The following is a 15,240-nucleotide window of genomic DNA, read 5'->3' as shown; positions in this document are numbered from 1 at the left end:
ATACACGGACAATTGTCAATCTCGAAGTCGAGTTGTTAGTTGTTGTTCATAACTCTCTTTAAAAAAAAGTTATTGTTCATAACTCAATTTTTTTTCCGTCGGTGGATTAACGACAACTAATAGGGGAAATAAGGTAATTAGGTGCTATAACATTTGTATATGCTTAATCGATCTCCTTCTAACAACCTATGCATTTTGTTATCATTTCCAATTGGATGATCCACTAATTCAACTGACGGAGAATTATAAATGGATCAATTTTTTTGATTTTTACTGGAGATTGGGAATAGATGGACTCTATGGGACCTATTTTACTAACGGGATTTATAACTACTTTAGCCACTTTAGCGGCTCATCCGGTTACCCGAGAATACGAGAAATGATATTTATACAGTCATTTTGTGACAACTTTTGGCACAATTATCTCAAACTCTCATTTCATTCTTGCTCGCTCCGTATTGTTTTAGTTTTCGTGCCAATACCTACAATTCTTTGTACATCTTTGATTGTCTCATAAGTTTTCATAAAAATGGTTGTTCAAATAACATATATCCAACTAGTTTCTCAAAAAAAATAAAATCCAACTAATATGTGAATCAAATTCTAAAATTACTCTCTCCCTACTTTTTTTCAAGATGTATCAAACATTCACCCCTTTTTTGCTAATGTGTTTTATCATATCAAGTTGGGTGTGACTGTTAGGAGGAGGTGTGGTTGTACGATTCTTTTTCAAGCACATGTGAGGGGTGTGGGGTGCCTGCAAGACACTCTGGTGTCAGAGTCAGATGATGTACTGACATGTGTGTAGCAAATATGTGAGTAAGTTAGATGAGTATTAACTAATCACACTCTGAAAAATCCCTTATTTACGGTGTAACTTGATGTAAGTATGTTCTAGTTGGTTGATATCTTCACCCCTTAGATTGTTATTGGCTAAGTTTAGCATATCACATTAATCGAATATCTAAATATGTGGGACCTCGTATCTGATTTGAATGAGCTCCTTGATATGTAGAAGTAGAATGATGGAAGCACGTTGGTGCTTCTAGATCCTTATATGCATGAGTTTTAGATCTTTCGGATGACGTATGAAGTAGTTTTCAAATTGCTTTATCCTTTTTGTCAAGGTCGGGGGGCTCGTAACACTTCGGGAAACCAGTTCAAATTGAACTTCTCCCCCATGTGTTTGAGAATCTCGCCTCAATAGTTACGATTCCCACAATTTTGTAACCGTCGGGCAGCACGACATGTCTTACCACGACTCTTCCACCTCCTCCATATATTTGGGGACTTTACACAGTCCTCAAAGGTACGATTCATTCTAACCCTAAACCCCCATTCTAACCCTGCCTTTCTACAACCCTAAAGCACTGCGTTGGACGTCATTCTTCTGATTAGGTGTAATCAAATATATTTTGAATCATAAAAGCTCAATGAAAACTTTTAGAGAGTGATAATGTTCAATCTTTTGCATTTCCCATTGAAGAGGGTAGTTTCTTGATCCGTGTTTTTAATTTGGTCTATGTTGATAGAAATATTGTTGGAAGAAAATGAAATTGTAATTTTAGATCAAATTTGAAACATTGTTGCAAATAAATTGTTTTTAACTTTTTAATTTAATTTTAACTGAAAACAAAAAATTGTATTCTCACAAAAAACCGTAACAATCGAACCAATCTAATACAAACCACATTAATTTTATTTAATTTATATTTCAAAAGTCAATCAAATCAAATCAAACCGTATGCATTTTTATCTTAGACTCGTATGTCTTTTAACCTTAAAATCGAACTAAACTGCACCATAAACACTGTACATATAATAGTGCCAAATAAGGAAGAGTGGCGAGTATAATATCCGACTGATGCTGGCAGCTAGCCAGGGGAATAGCAGAAAAACATGGTTGCACTAAGCATCTCCAATGGGGGGGTCCTTACATAACAAGGACCAGTCCCCGTCAAGGGCCCTCCATTGGAGGGAAAAAAAACGAGTCCCCGTTAAGGAAGGGGCAACTATAACATCTTCAATGGGGGGTCCTTACTTAACAAGGACCACTCCCCATTTAGGACCCTCCATTGGAGGAAGAAAAAATGAGTCCTTGTTAAGGAACGGACAACTATATAAGGACCCTCTCTCTCCTAGTTAACTAACGGGTCTCACGTTTAAAAAAGATAAAATGTGTACTACTTGGTCCCACTTGCATAAAGAAGTAATAAAATGTGTACTACTTGGTCCCACTTGTAAAAAGGAGTAATAGGTAAATTATTTTTGTTTAATGATGTAAAGATAGTGAGACATATTTAAGTATTTTTTCATTGGAGTCCTTATTAGTGTATTGCCATTGGAGTCGTTGAGTCCTTAATAGGTACTTTTAATAAAAAATTATAAATAAGTGATGTGTCACGTGGGGTCCATTTAAGGAGTCCTTGTCAGGGAACTACCATTGTGGATGCTCTAAGCATCTCCAATGGGGGGTCCTTACTTAACAAGGACCACTCCCCGTTAAGGACTCTCCATTGGAGGAAGAAAAAATGAGTCCCTGTTAAGGAACGGGTAACTATATAAGGACCCTATCTCTCCTAGGTAACTAACGGGTCCCACGTTTAAAAAAGTAATAAAATGTGTACTACTTGATCCCATTTGCATAAAGGAGTAATAAAATGTGTACTACTTGATCCCACTTGTAAAAATGAGTAATAGATAAATTATTTTTGTTTAATGATGTAAAGATAGTGGGACATATTTAAGTACTTTTCATTTGAGTCCTTATTAGTGTATTGCCATTGGAGTCATTGAGTCATTAATAGGTACTTTTATTAAAAAAATTATAAATAAGTGATGTGTCGTGTGGGGTCCATTTAAGGAGTCATTGTTAGAGAACTACCATTGTGGATGATCTCTCTCTCCTGAGTAACTAACGGGTCCCACGTTTAAAAAAGTAATAAAATGTGTACTACTTGGTCCCACTTGCATAAATGAATAATAAAATATGGATTATTTGGTTCCACTTGTAAAAAGGAGTAATAAGTAATTTTTTTTTTTAATGATGTAAAGATAGTGGGACATATTTAAGTACTTTTCTTTGGAGTCCTTATTAGTGTATTACCATTGGAGTCATTGAGTCCTTAATAGATACTTTTATTAAAAAATTATAAATAGGTGATGTGTCATGTGTGGTCCATTTAATGAGTCCTTGTCACGGAACTCAAGTGTTATATGGTATCACCATTGTCTTTGTTCCATTACTAACCAAAGTATTGTTTGGTGGAATTCCTGTATAATTAACGGCCTTAACAGTAAAACAGGGCACTCTTGTTATGTATTTAAAAACAAGTATATACCTTGACAAATACCTTCAATAACTCAGAATTTTCTTTAAAAAAAAAAAAACTCACAGAATTTACTTCACTTGATTAAAAAAATCATGAAAAATGTTATTTTTCGTCCATTGAATGTAAAAGGGTATTTTAATAAGTTTGACATTTATTCCTATACATTTTAAACCAAACATATGTTTTAATATTCCCAGGAATTTAGAAAGAAAGTTCCCAGGAATTCAAATTGGTAACCAAACAATTTTTAAAAATATTCCTAGGAATTCCAAATATATTCCTGGGAAAGTTATTCCAGGGAATAATTTTTGCATCCGTGAAATGAACGCAAATCACACGACTTTTATATATGTTCATTCCTTCATTTTGGCAAATCACACACACACACACTAAGATGGGAGTGCTTTCCAATAAGACTGATCGGAAACATCTAAAACCTGGGGATCATATTTACTCTTGGAGGCAGGCTTACCTCTATGCACATCATGGTCATCTCTTTTCTCTTATATTTATCTGCCAATTTATACTTTCTTACACAACTATGAACCATTTTCTTATGTATCAAACTTATCCTATGCATAACTATCATACTGATGTTAATGTCATATTTGTGTCCTGCTAACGGCATTTCTGTAATATAACAGGAATATATGTTGAAGATGGAATGGTGATCCATTTCACAATTGGATCAGGACAGCAAGCTGCTGGAACACCAGCGATTTTATACCGTTTCTTTACAAGTTTAGCTCCCTCTTTCGATGCCAACATTCCATGCCAAAGATGTCGTGACGGTGCGGAAACAAGGACTCATGGTGTCTTCTCATCCTGCTTAGATTGCTTTCTTTCAGGAGGTGAACTCTACCTCTTTCAATATGGTGTCTCCAAACTACATTTTTTAGCCCAAGCTAGAGGAGGCACATGCACCCTAGCTGCTTCGGATCCAACTGAAGAGGTCCTTCCCCGTGCTTTATATCTTCTTGAAAATGGATTTGGTAACTACCATATCTTCAAGAATAACTGTGAAGATTTTGCAGTTTATTGCAAAACAGGTCTTTTTTCAACCTCAAAAGGCTTCAGTGGTCAAGCAGCCTCTTATTCAGCTGCTGCCAGCACTGTAGACTCTTCATCACTTCGGTTTGTGAACTCCAGTCTTTTTGGTAGGGCTTTGGTTTGCTGTGGAACTTACTGCATTAAAAGATTGGTTTCTGATATTGGATTTCGTTATGAAGTAATTAAAGATGTAACTAAAGTTCCAGTTGAAAAAATACCTGAGTTGACCATGGATGGAAGCTAGTAGACTGGAGTTCTAAAAATGCCTTTTGTTAACATTGTATTCTAAGCAAATAATTTTGCATTTGTTATGATAATGCGGTTGTACCAATGCTTGTCAGCTTGAATCTACAATTGCTAATGCATATCATAACATCTACTTAGTTTGCTTATTAGTTTTAGTTTTTGCAGTGGTTTCAAAAAGCCATTTCAGTAAAATTAATAAAAACTTGTTTTGGTGAGAATTGTTTATGGATGATCACATTTTTTTCTGTTTGATTTCAAACATCAGCAATGCAAGCACATCATGAGTTAGTACTTATGTACTATTGCCTGAATATTGTTTCTTTAGTCCCATGCTTTTAATTTTGTCGCTGTTCAATATTAAAATTGAGTTGTACAAAATATGGACTGGTTTACATTTTCTATGTCGTCATTAAGGATGACCATAATCCTTCATACCACAAATATTTTCAAGTCTAGGTATGTCTTTCTCTGTTGCATGAATGCAACTGATGTTCATCTGTTTCATGATTGAGAGGCTTTCAAACAATTACATCTTTGAAACCAGTTTATAAAAATATAAGCATGAAGATCTTTTGCCAACCAATGCCACTATAATCATTCTGAATTAAAATGCTTAGATAAGGAAAACTAGAACTTAAAGTCTCAATGACCAAGCCAGCATTCGCTTCACGATAGATATGATGGATAGAGAAAGCCCAAGCTGAAGAGTTGGGTAAGGCATAGATCTCGGCAAGGAGAGATTTAAAAAGTAAGGAGGAAGTCATTTTGGACTGAACCATCTGAGCGACCACAGCTGAATCAGTTTAAAAAATTACTGTAGGAAGATTAAGCTCACGAGCACACTTACTACAAATAAGGAGCGCATGAAGCTCGGAATAAAGAGCAGTACATGCTCCTAGGTTGCAGAAAAATCCTAGAATAAAATTTCCATTAGAACAAATGATACCACCACAAGCAGAGTGGCTAGTGATACGATTGTGAGATCCATCCACATTGACCTTAAAAGCCTTTCGGGGAGGGATGACCAACCAATCTGCCACCATCTTCTCTTATCCTCTGTGAAATTAGGGGCATGCATAGTTTCCTTATCAGTCCATTGCACTTGATGATTAATTTTCAAGCAAAGATCATCTTCTATATGAGTCTTTCGAGAGAAGATAAGTTGATTGCTATCTCTTCCAAATAGCATTCACAACTACTGCGAAAGTAGTAGTACCAATTTGAACTTCCCTCACCAATATCCTTAGTAGTATGCCGTCATTTTTCACTTAAACCCTTCTTCATTAGTAAGTAATCTACCATAAATTCACTTCCAAAGGATTAGGATACTCATTGCACGTCGAAGTATATGCCGACTTTATAGAAGATTAGCCATAAGATGATAACTTCTAGATTGGTATGTTATTCGAATTGCAGCAAGAAGGAGGAGGCATTATATATTTTATATGCATTACCTTCCATGCGCCGTTTTTTTTTACAAGAATGTGCATTGGGTTTCGAATTCTATAATCCGAACATAGTTCAAATGCGTTTGGATTATAGAATTCGAAATATGCTTATATATAAGCTGCAATTGAATTTATCTTTTGAAAATAACAAAAAAAAAAGTTAAAAATGATAAAACATGTCAAATAAAATAAAATAAAATATAAAAATAGTACCAAAAAATTCTAAAAATCAGATAAAAGTAATGCAATTTTTTTTCGGATTTGTCTAAGAATACGAAAAAAACTAAAACAATGAAAAATGAGTCTAAACGAGATGAAATTTTGGATTTTAAAGGACGGAGTCCCATAAGAAGTTTTTTTAGGGGAATCTTGATCCTTAATTTTTTCCCCCTGATTTTCTAGGAAAGTTTTGGAGCAATCTGATCAAGTAGTCCGAAAATCAGATTTTCGACTGAGACACAACGAGAATAACTAACAATGACCTAGAAGGCTAAAACACAAGAACGAGGTTAGGAAGATTAATGTGGTCCTTAAACATGATATACATGTTACAAGGTACAAACATGTTCAATATTTGATTTAATACGATTCTAATTATATAATCCGAACTGTTTTTTCCCTAGATTCTTGGCATAAGTGGAGTGTTTACAGGGTGTTCAGATTTTATAATCGGGAAAAAAACAAGGAAGACACCATCTTTATTTGGGATGTTTGGATTCTAAAATCGGATTAATAGGTGAAAAACTAATTTTTCCACCCAAAACATGGGAAAACTCATTTCGGATAATAGAATCTGAAAATCACGTGGACATTTTCGTAAAAAAAATAAAACACACGAGAAATGGATAGGATGAAAAAAAATTATAGTCTAATATTTTATTCTAATAATTTTCTATCCGACTAATGCTAGCAGCTAGAGAGGGCAACAACACAAACAATTAAGTGTCATGCTAACTTTTGCCCTAAGGGCACATGTTAAGGAACCAAAAAAGCAACTTTGCATTGGAATACATAACATTTTAATTTGGCTTAATAGCATTTTTCGCCCCCTAACTTTCACGAAGTTGCGATTTTGGCCCCTTAAGAAAAAAAACTACAAAACCGCCCCCTAAGTTTTGCAACTGTAGTAGTTTTGGCCCCCAAGGCCAATTTTTGGTAAAAAAAAATAACATGTGGCACTTCACTTAGGGTGCCACCTCAGCGTAGACCGAGTCAAAATTGGCGTTGGGGGCCAAAACTGCCACAAATGCAAAATTTAGGGGGCGGTTTTGTAGTTTTTTTCTTAGGTGGCCAAAATCGCAACTTTGGGAAAGTTAGGGGGCTAAAATTGCTATTAAGCCTTTTAATTTTTAAGAAGTTTAATACACAACTTTTGATGCGCATATTTCTATAATGAGTTTCTTAACGTGTGCCATTGAAGGCATAAGTTAGCATTCGCCAACAGTTAAATAGTTAGCATACTACCTCGTTCCTTTGCCTTCAATGTTGTTAATACTAGCAAGTGCTATTCGATGCACCTTGAATAACTATCAACTTATACCTCGGTAAATGTCATATTGTTTGCCCCAAAAATATAATAATGGAAGCTCTAGAGGCAAAGAAATTGTATTTATGTTCGTTTTCTTTCCTTTCTTCCATTTCATTCTTGGCCCTTGGCAAATCACACACACACACAGTGACATAAAACATTAAGATGGGAATATTTTTCAACATGATTGATCGAAAACAATTGAAAGCTGGAGATCATATCTACTCTTGGAGGCAGGCTTACCTCTATGCACATCATGGTCATCTCTTTTCTCTTCTATTCATCTCTGAATTTATATGTTCATATTCAACTAATGTTTTCACCATTATTATGGCTGAAACTTATCCTATGTTTTCAGTTATTCAGATGATAATGAAGTTAATATCATATTTGTGCTCTGCTAACTACATTTTTGTATGATAACAGGAATATATGTTGGAGATGGAATGGTAATCCACTTCACAGATGGAGCAATCCAGCAAACTGAGACACCAACTATTTCCAACAGTTTCTTTACAAGTTCAGTTCCCTCTTCTAAAAGTTCTGTTCCCTCTTCTGGAAGTTCTGTTCCTTCTCCGGATACCAACATTCCATGCCCAAGATGCGGTGATTGCTGCCAAACTAGGAAAAATGGTGTCATCTCATCCTGCTTAGATTGTTTTCTTTCTGGAGGTGGACTACACCTCTTTCTGTATGGTGTTTGTAGACTACATTTTATAGCCCAAGCTCGAGGAGGTACTTGCACCCTTGCTTCTTCGGATCCAACGGAAGTGGTCCTTCACCGTGCTTTATATCTTCTTGAAAATGGATTTGGTGATTACCATTTCTATAAGAATAATTGTGAAGATTTTGCTATTTATTGCAAAACAAGCTTTCTAAGCAGTGAAGGTGGAAGTGGACAAGCAGCATCTTACTGGGCTGGTGTTAAATCCATGGCTTCTACAGCACTAGGATACATTATTCCTATATCTAAGCCATTGATTGGTTGTGCAGTATATAGCTGTAAAAGATTGGAATATGATATTGGAAACCGTAGCAGTGGGGAAACTAAAGTTCCTGTAGAAGAAATACCTAAGATTAAGGCTAGGGGGCAAATTAATCGTGTTGTGCTATGCGCGAAATACGAAGAAATACCTAAGGTTCGAGTAGGCTGGTTTTGGGCCTAAGCCCAACAAATGTGTTAACTAGAGGAGTTGGTTATATTTGCTGATGTGGCCGCTAGTTTGTTAGAGGGGAATGGTAGTTATATAAAGGATAGGGATATAGCAAGAAGCATTGATAATTATTCACTTAGGAACTTTGGGGTTTGAACAGAAACACTTTTGTAGAATGTTCATGTTTTGAATGGTGTTTTCTGCAATGCATTTGCTAAGTTTCATTTAGATTGTTTGTTTTAGCTTTTTTCAGAGGTTTCAAAAGCCATTTTTGTAGAAGCAAGGAAAGCTTGTTTTGGTGAAAAAAAGTCGACAAGCACAATATTTTTCTGTTTGGGTTCTAACATTAGTCATGCAAGTTCAAGTTTTTTTATTAACATTAATTTGTCAGAATATTAAAGTTGAGTTACAAAATATTGTCATCAAGGATAACAGTAATCTTCTATCTCACAAGAAGATTCATGTGAGGTCTGTCTTTCTAAGGCAACTTAGGTTTTTCTGTCATTCCGTTTCGTGATTGAGAGGCTTTCAATCAAAGTTTCAACGAAGTTGTTTCAATGTTGCTCTTGCTTCTGATGTCATCTAAACAAACAAGTTATTATAAGAATAAATCAATACTTTTCAAACCAGGTTGCTATTAGTAAAATATAAGCATCAAGAGCTTTAGGCAAACAAGTATAGGCTTCATCAACTTGTGATACAGAGAATGTGTGTTTGTATGACAATGAAAATAATTGACAACAAAGAATGTCAAATATTAATGCGTTTAGATTTTCCTTCTTCTTTTCATAATATCCAATTAAGTTTGTCATCATCACAAAACACAGATATGCCACACGAGGTGCATTTGAAAGAGCTTATTTCTATGAGTATGAAAACAGGTTCACCTAATTCACTATTTAATTATTGAAATAACTTATACACAAACACTTATCTTTCTAATCAAAGATAAATATTATGCCTCATGGAATATTAGTGAACTGTAAAGAACATATGAGATTTGAGCGTGAATAGGCTCCACCTAGCACTTCTATTCCTAAGCTAAGGGGAAACAAGGTATCGAATTAGATAAGTCCGTGAAATTTGAAATAGAGAGAACAGAACAAATATTATAAACCATTTTCAATTGATTTTGCAATTCCTGACTGGAGTGTAACATCATACAAATCTGTTGTAGTTTCATCCGTTTTACCTACAAACTAACATAAAGATGCAAATACAAAAGGAAATATTGAAAATCATCACGGGGAGTGAGCTAGGATACCTCCACAGATTACATCCAACCTGTCCAAGCATTAATTCCTTTAAAAGGGCCAAAGTCCTGGCACCAGCAGGCTTCTTCACAAATACTTGATTGTATTAAGGTTTGATGTCTGCAGTTTATGCAAACCAGTCATTGAAACTCATTGACAAAACAAAAATTACACGTTTCCATACAATTTCAAATATATGGACTGCAACATGAGACACTGAGAGCCAATATACTGGCCCTAATGCCCCTATAATCATTATGAATTAAAATATTTAAATAAGGAAAACTAGAACTAAAAATCTTGACTAGTAAGAAGATCCGTGCAAGCATTCACATCACGATAGATATGATGGATGGAGAAAGCCCAAACTGAAGAGTTGAGTAAGGCATGAATCTCGTCAAAGGGAGATTTAAAAAGTAAGGAGGAAGTCGTTTTGGACTGAATCATCTGAGAAATTTCCGTTGGAACAGATGATCCATCCACATTAACCTTAATAACATTTGAGGAGACCAACCAATCCGCCTCCATCGTCTCTGATCGAATGTAGGGGGATGCATACTTTCGTTATCAATCCATTACACTTGATTAATTTTCAACCAAAGATCATCTTCTATAGGACTCTCTCAGAGAAGATAAGTTTATTTCTATCGCTCCAAATAACATTCACAACAACTGCGAAAGTAGCAGTAAACCAATTTGAACTTCCCTCACCAATATCCTTAGTAGTATGTGGTTATTTTCCTCTTAAGCCTTTCTTCATTAGTAAGTAATCTACCATAAATTCACTTCCAAGGGAAAGTTCCAAGTGTGAGAGGACTTTGCCAACTCCAAATTGATTTGAATAAAGGATTAGGAGTAGGATCAGGAGACTCATTGCACATCAAAGTATACGCTGATTTTATAGAAAAATTAGCCATAAGATGATTACACTTCCACTATGCTAGCAGTTTCTTGACATATCTCACTAGCTACACATAAGGCTCGATACTTAATTTTTTTTTCCCCTCACTTTTTATGAATAATATTTGTTCTTGACTCGTCAGTTTCGGTTAGTTGTTTAAACTGTTGAAATGATTGGCCTTGTCTGGCGCTACTTACTTTTTATTTTGCCACCAAAAAGCAAGAGTCCCCCGTTTATGCAAATTTGAAGGATCTGAACTGGAAAAAAATTTGACATATTTAAAATATGTTTTTAAATAGGTTAATTATGTAGATACATTGAAGTTTGGCTGAGTATCAATATCATGTAGGCAAAATTTATTTAACTTTTTAATTTTTAAAATATGACTTGACATGAAATATTGTATGAGGGGTACACATCCAACCAAACGTCTTATGTATTGTGTTCATCTTTTAAATAATCAATCAAACTTAATTGAGTTGATACAAAACATAATAAATAGATAAATAATTTGAAGGATTTGAAGAGAAGATTGAAATTTTAAAAGTATATTTTAAAATAAAAAAATAATTTGTAGCAATTTTTTTAATTAAGTTGATACAGTTAATACAAACAAAAATCAATTCAAAGGACCATTCGCCATTAATGCCCTTTTTACTGGCGAGGCAGTTATAGAAAATATTGAAGAGTCGACATATTTTGGGAATAACCATATTTACTGATAAATTTATTTATTTTGACTAAATATTTAATGATAAATTTATTATTGAGTCAAAGAAATGATAATTTTTTTTTTTTGGTTACAAAAGAAATGATAAATTTATTACTATTTCAATATTTGTCCCCCAAATAAAAAAATTCAAAATATCTCAAATTTGGGCGGAAATGAGTATCACAGCAACTTTTATATATGTTCATTCCTTCATTTCGGCAAATCACACACTAAGATGGGAGTGCTTTCCAATAAGACTGATCGGAAACATCTAAAACCTGGGGATCATATTTACTCTTGGAGGCAGGCTTACCTCTGTGCACATCATGGTCATCTTTTCTCTCTTCTGTTCATCTTTTATTTGCTATGATCACATTTTTGTGAATTTATTTACTCATATTCTACTATGTATCACATTTTTTATTTTGTCTATTTCAGTTATAAAAGTATGTTACTGAAGTTAGTCATATTTGTGTTGTGCTAAGGTAACAGGGATATATGTTGGTGATGGAATGGTAATCCACTTCACAAGTGGAGCAATCCAACAAACTGGAACACCAGCAATTTTGGATGGTATCTTTACAAGCTCAGCTCCCTCTCTCGATACCGACATTCCATGCCCAAGATGCGGTGATTGCGGCCAAACAGTGATTAATGGTGTCATCTCATCCTGCTTAGATTGTTTTCTTTCTGGAGGTGAACTATACCTCTTTCAATATGGTGTCTCTAAAATTCAATTTCTAGCCCAAGCTCGAGGAGGTACCTGCACACTTGCTTCTTCTGATTCAACTGAAGAAGTCCTTCACCGTGTTTTTTATCTTCTTGAAAATGGATTTGGCAGCTACAACGTCTTCAAGAATAACTGTGAAGACTTTGCAATTTACTGCAAAACAGGCCTCTTTGTAACCGTAAACAACAATGCAGGCGGAAGTGGACAATCAGCATCTTACGCAGCCGCTGCTAATTCTATAGCTTCTTTATCACTTCGATTTGTGGCTTCCAGTTATTGGGGTCTTACATTTGTTGGTTGTGGAATGTACTGCTATAGAAGATTGGTTTCTGATATTGGATTTCGCAATGGAGTAACTAAAGTTCCTGTAGAAAAAATATCTGAGACGGCCAGGGCGGAAAACTAGTGTGGTTGGACAAAAACTCCATTGTAGAATCTATGTTTCCATGGTGTTTCATTTGCTAAGTTTCAATTTTGTTCTTTACAAACCTACTAGCTTGTTTGTAAGCTTTTTGAGAGGTTTCAAAAGCCATTTTAGTATAAAAAATAAAAGCTTGTTTTGATGGAGGAAAAAAAAATGAACAAGCACAGTAGGAGTTGTTTATCTACTATTGCTGGAATATTGTTTCTTTAGTCTATGCTTATAGTTTTGGTGTCGTTTCTGTTCAATACTAATGTTGAGTTCTACAAAATATGGACTTGTTTGCATTTTCCAATAGTTCATTAAGGATAACAGTATACTTCCTCCATCTCAAATAGATTCAACATTCAAGTGTATGTCTGTCTTTCTCATGAACGCAACTCAAATTCCTTTGGTTCGTGACTGAGGCTTACAATCAGAGTTTGACGAATGGAAAATAATTTTTCGTTTGCAGAAACAACAAGTCCCCGGAAGCATCAATGATGTTGTTTCATCAAGGTTGTGATATCATCTAAACCATACAAGTTGTAAGAATAAATGAATACCTTTGAAACCCCAGGTTGCTATTAAAATACAAACATCAAGAGCTTTTGGCAACAAAGATTTTGCTTCTTCAGCTTGATACAGATAATGTGTGATTGTGAGAAAATGAAAAAACAGACAACAAATATTGTCAAATATTTAAGTGTTTTTTTTGCTTCATCTTTTCTTATCTAATTAAGTTTGTCAGCATCTCAAAACACATATATTCGACACAAGTTGCATTTGAAAGAGTTTATTTCAATATGACATAACTACTTGCATAAACATTAAGAGAACATACAAAAACAACTCACAACTTACATGGAAACAGATTAACCACGTTCATTTAATTATAAAAAATAGCTTATAGCTTATACTGTACATAGACACTTATCTTTCATGTCAAAGATATGGATCATTAATATTAGTAAACTGTAAACCAAATTTGAGAACTGAGTATGAATAGGGTCCGAGCATTTCTGTTCCTAAGCTAAACCGAAACGAGATATAGAATGAGACAAATCAATCCAATCTGAAATAGAGACAGACAACAGAAAATCTATTGTCGACATTTTTTACTTGATTTTGCTATACCTAACTAGAATGTAACATTAACATCATTCAAATCTGTGGTAGTGTCATCTGTTTTACCTACAAACTTACATAAATATACAAATACAAACGGAAATATGTAAAATCATCACAGGCACGTACAAATACAAACGAAAATATGTGAAATCATCACAGGCGCGTGCTTAGAATACCTCCATGGATGACGTCCAACCTGTCCAAACATCAATTCCTTTAAAAGGGCCAAAGCTCTGGTCCACCACCAGGCTTCTTCACAAATACTTGATTGTATTCAGGTCTTGATGTCTGCATTTTATGCAAAACAGTCATTGAAACTCATTGCCAAAAGTGAAATTACAAGACAAACAGAGGAGGGAGTGGAGGGTGGAAGTTGTGATGCAGAACATGTGACATGTTGCCAAAAATTTCCACTTATCAAAACCAACCATATATGAATGAATTATGAAGCACGGACACTTCTCAGATTAGGTGTGTCCCGGTGCCGGACACGCATTGGTGTCAGATACCAACACGACACAGACACATATGATTACATTGAATTATGTTATTTTATCAAATTATTATTGGTGTCAGCGTCCGTTTCGTGTCTGATGTCCGCGTCCGTGTTCATACATGATACACCAAAAGCCAACATGCTGATTGTAATTTAACATGATTACGAGTCTGTTTGAATTGGCTTATTTAAGTCTAGCTACCGACATATAAATTTGTGAATCAGATTGAAAGAACTGATGAAAACAACTTACGAGGTGTTCATATACTCTTCTAGATAACTTACAAAAACAACTTATAGCTTACAAGAAAATAGTTTGACTTTATTTCATATTATGTTATAGAAACAGCTTATACAAAAGCAATTATACTATAAGCGCTTTAATTAAGCTGCTTATCAAAACTATATACCAATTCCAATTGGAAACAGAATCTCTACCTTTTTGATATAATTATCCAATCAATCATCAAACCAGTTTTCAATTTAGTAACTAATCAAGTACGAAAAATGCAAAATTTTAGCCTAATTTCTCAAACATTAAAAGAGAAACAAGATGCCCAGATGAAAAAGAACGAAAATTTGAACAAATGATGCAAATGGGTGCTCATGAATCACAAAAAAAAAAAGAGAGAGGAAGAAGCTTACGATGTCTTTGAAGAGAATATAAGCGATGAAGAAGAAAAGAAAGAAGAGGATCTCAAACTCAGCATTTCTTACGAAGGCGAAAATGGAATCAACAATCCGAGTCAATAACGACTCGTTCCGAGTCTCGACTCGCCGTCTAGCCATCGCTGTTCTCTCTCACCTCAAAATTCTAACAATCCAGTCTAGTCTTCTTCTCTCTGTCTTAAACAAATCA

General features: G+C 34.8%; 4 protein-coding genes across 5 annotated transcripts; 3 read left to right on the top strand and 1 right to left on the bottom strand.

Annotated features, from left to right (window-relative positions):
- Positions 1-3,707: 3,707 nt before the first annotated feature.
- Positions 3,708-4,877, top strand: LOC146939482 (protein LEAD-SENSITIVE 1-like). The gene is made up of 2 exons (XM_085753103.1): positions 3,708-3,820; positions 3,977-4,877. Exons 1-2 carry the CDS (start codon positions 3,727-3,729, stop codon positions 4,624-4,626), a joined length of 744 nt encoding a protein of 247 aa, XP_085609229.1. The 5' UTR covers positions 3,708-3,726; the 3' UTR covers positions 4,627-4,877.
- A 2,892-nt stretch (positions 4,878-7,769) lies between these two features.
- Positions 7,770-8,783, top strand: LOC146939481 (protein LEAD-SENSITIVE 1-like). The gene is made up of 2 exons (XM_085753102.1): positions 7,770-7,863; positions 8,031-8,783. Exons 1-2 carry the CDS (start codon positions 7,770-7,772, stop codon positions 8,768-8,770), a joined length of 834 nt encoding a protein of 277 aa, XP_085609228.1. The 3' UTR covers positions 8,771-8,783.
- A 3,066-nt stretch (positions 8,784-11,849) lies between these two features.
- Positions 11,850-13,376, top strand: LOC146939480 (protein LEAD-SENSITIVE 1-like). 2 transcript variants are annotated; one of them, XM_085753105.1, is made up of 2 exons: positions 11,850-11,953; positions 12,110-13,376. In XM_085753105.1, the coding sequence occupies exons 1-2, from the start codon at positions 11,951-11,953 to the stop codon at positions 12,758-12,760; spliced, it is 654 nt and encodes a 217-aa protein (XP_085609231.1). In that variant the 5' UTR covers positions 11,850-11,950; the 3' UTR covers positions 12,761-13,376. The 2 variants fall into 2 exon arrangements, with proteins under 2 accessions (XP_085609231.1, XP_085609230.1); XM_085753104.1 differs by having other exon boundaries at positions 11,855-11,953; positions 12,117-13,376.
- A 454-nt stretch (positions 13,377-13,830) lies between these two features.
- Positions 13,831-15,240, bottom strand: LOC146939479 (GRIP/coiled-coil protein). The gene is made up of 2 exons (XM_085753106.1): positions 15,027-15,240; positions 13,831-14,173 (listed from the first exon to the last, which is right to left on the bottom strand). The coding sequence occupies exons 1-2, from the start codon at positions 15,168-15,170 to the stop codon at positions 14,102-14,104; spliced, it is 216 nt and encodes a 71-aa protein (XP_085609232.1). The 5' UTR covers positions 15,171-15,240; the 3' UTR covers positions 13,831-14,101.

Source organism: Medicago sativa, chromosome 3, assembly GCF_051527215.1.
Source record: "Medicago sativa cultivar Bolivia chromosome 3, Bolivia_mono, whole genome shotgun sequence".
Taxonomy (NCBI): Eukaryota; Viridiplantae; Streptophyta; class Magnoliopsida; order Fabales; family Fabaceae; genus Medicago; species Medicago sativa.
The sequence above is the reverse complement of the archived record's forward strand: the minus strand, read 5'-3'. Positions and strand labels throughout refer to the sequence as shown.

Bases quoted from the DNA above. Each gene is read 5' to 3' on its own strand.
- LOC146939482 (XM_085753103.1), top strand. From the start codon at position 3,727: ATGGGAGTGCTTTCCAATAAGACTGATCGGAAACATCTAAAACCTGGG. The intron at 3,821-3,976 runs GTCATCTCTTTT...GTAATATAACAG, and splicing joins TTACCTCTATGCACATCATG to GAATATATGTTGAAGATGGA.
- LOC146939481 (XM_085753102.1), top strand. From the start codon at position 7,770: ATGGGAATATTTTTCAACATGATTGATCGAAAACAATTGAAAGCTGGA. The intron at 7,864-8,030 runs GTCATCTCTTTT...GTATGATAACAG, and splicing joins TTACCTCTATGCACATCATG to GAATATATGTTGGAGATGGA.
- LOC146939480 (XM_085753104.1), top strand. From the start codon at position 11,860: ATGGGAGTGCTTTCCAATAAGACTGATCGGAAACATCTAAAACCTGGG. The intron at 11,954-12,116 runs GTCATCTTTTCT...CTAAGGTAACAG, and splicing joins TTACCTCTGTGCACATCATG to GGATATATGTTGGTGATGGA.
- LOC146939479 (XM_085753106.1), bottom strand. From the start codon at position 15,170: ATGGCTAGACGGCGAGTCGAGACTCGGAACGAGTCGTTATTGACTCGG. The intron at 14,174-15,026 runs GTAAGCTTCTTC...CATAAAATGCAG, and splicing joins ATATTCTCTTCAAAGACATC to ACATCAAGACCTGAATACAA.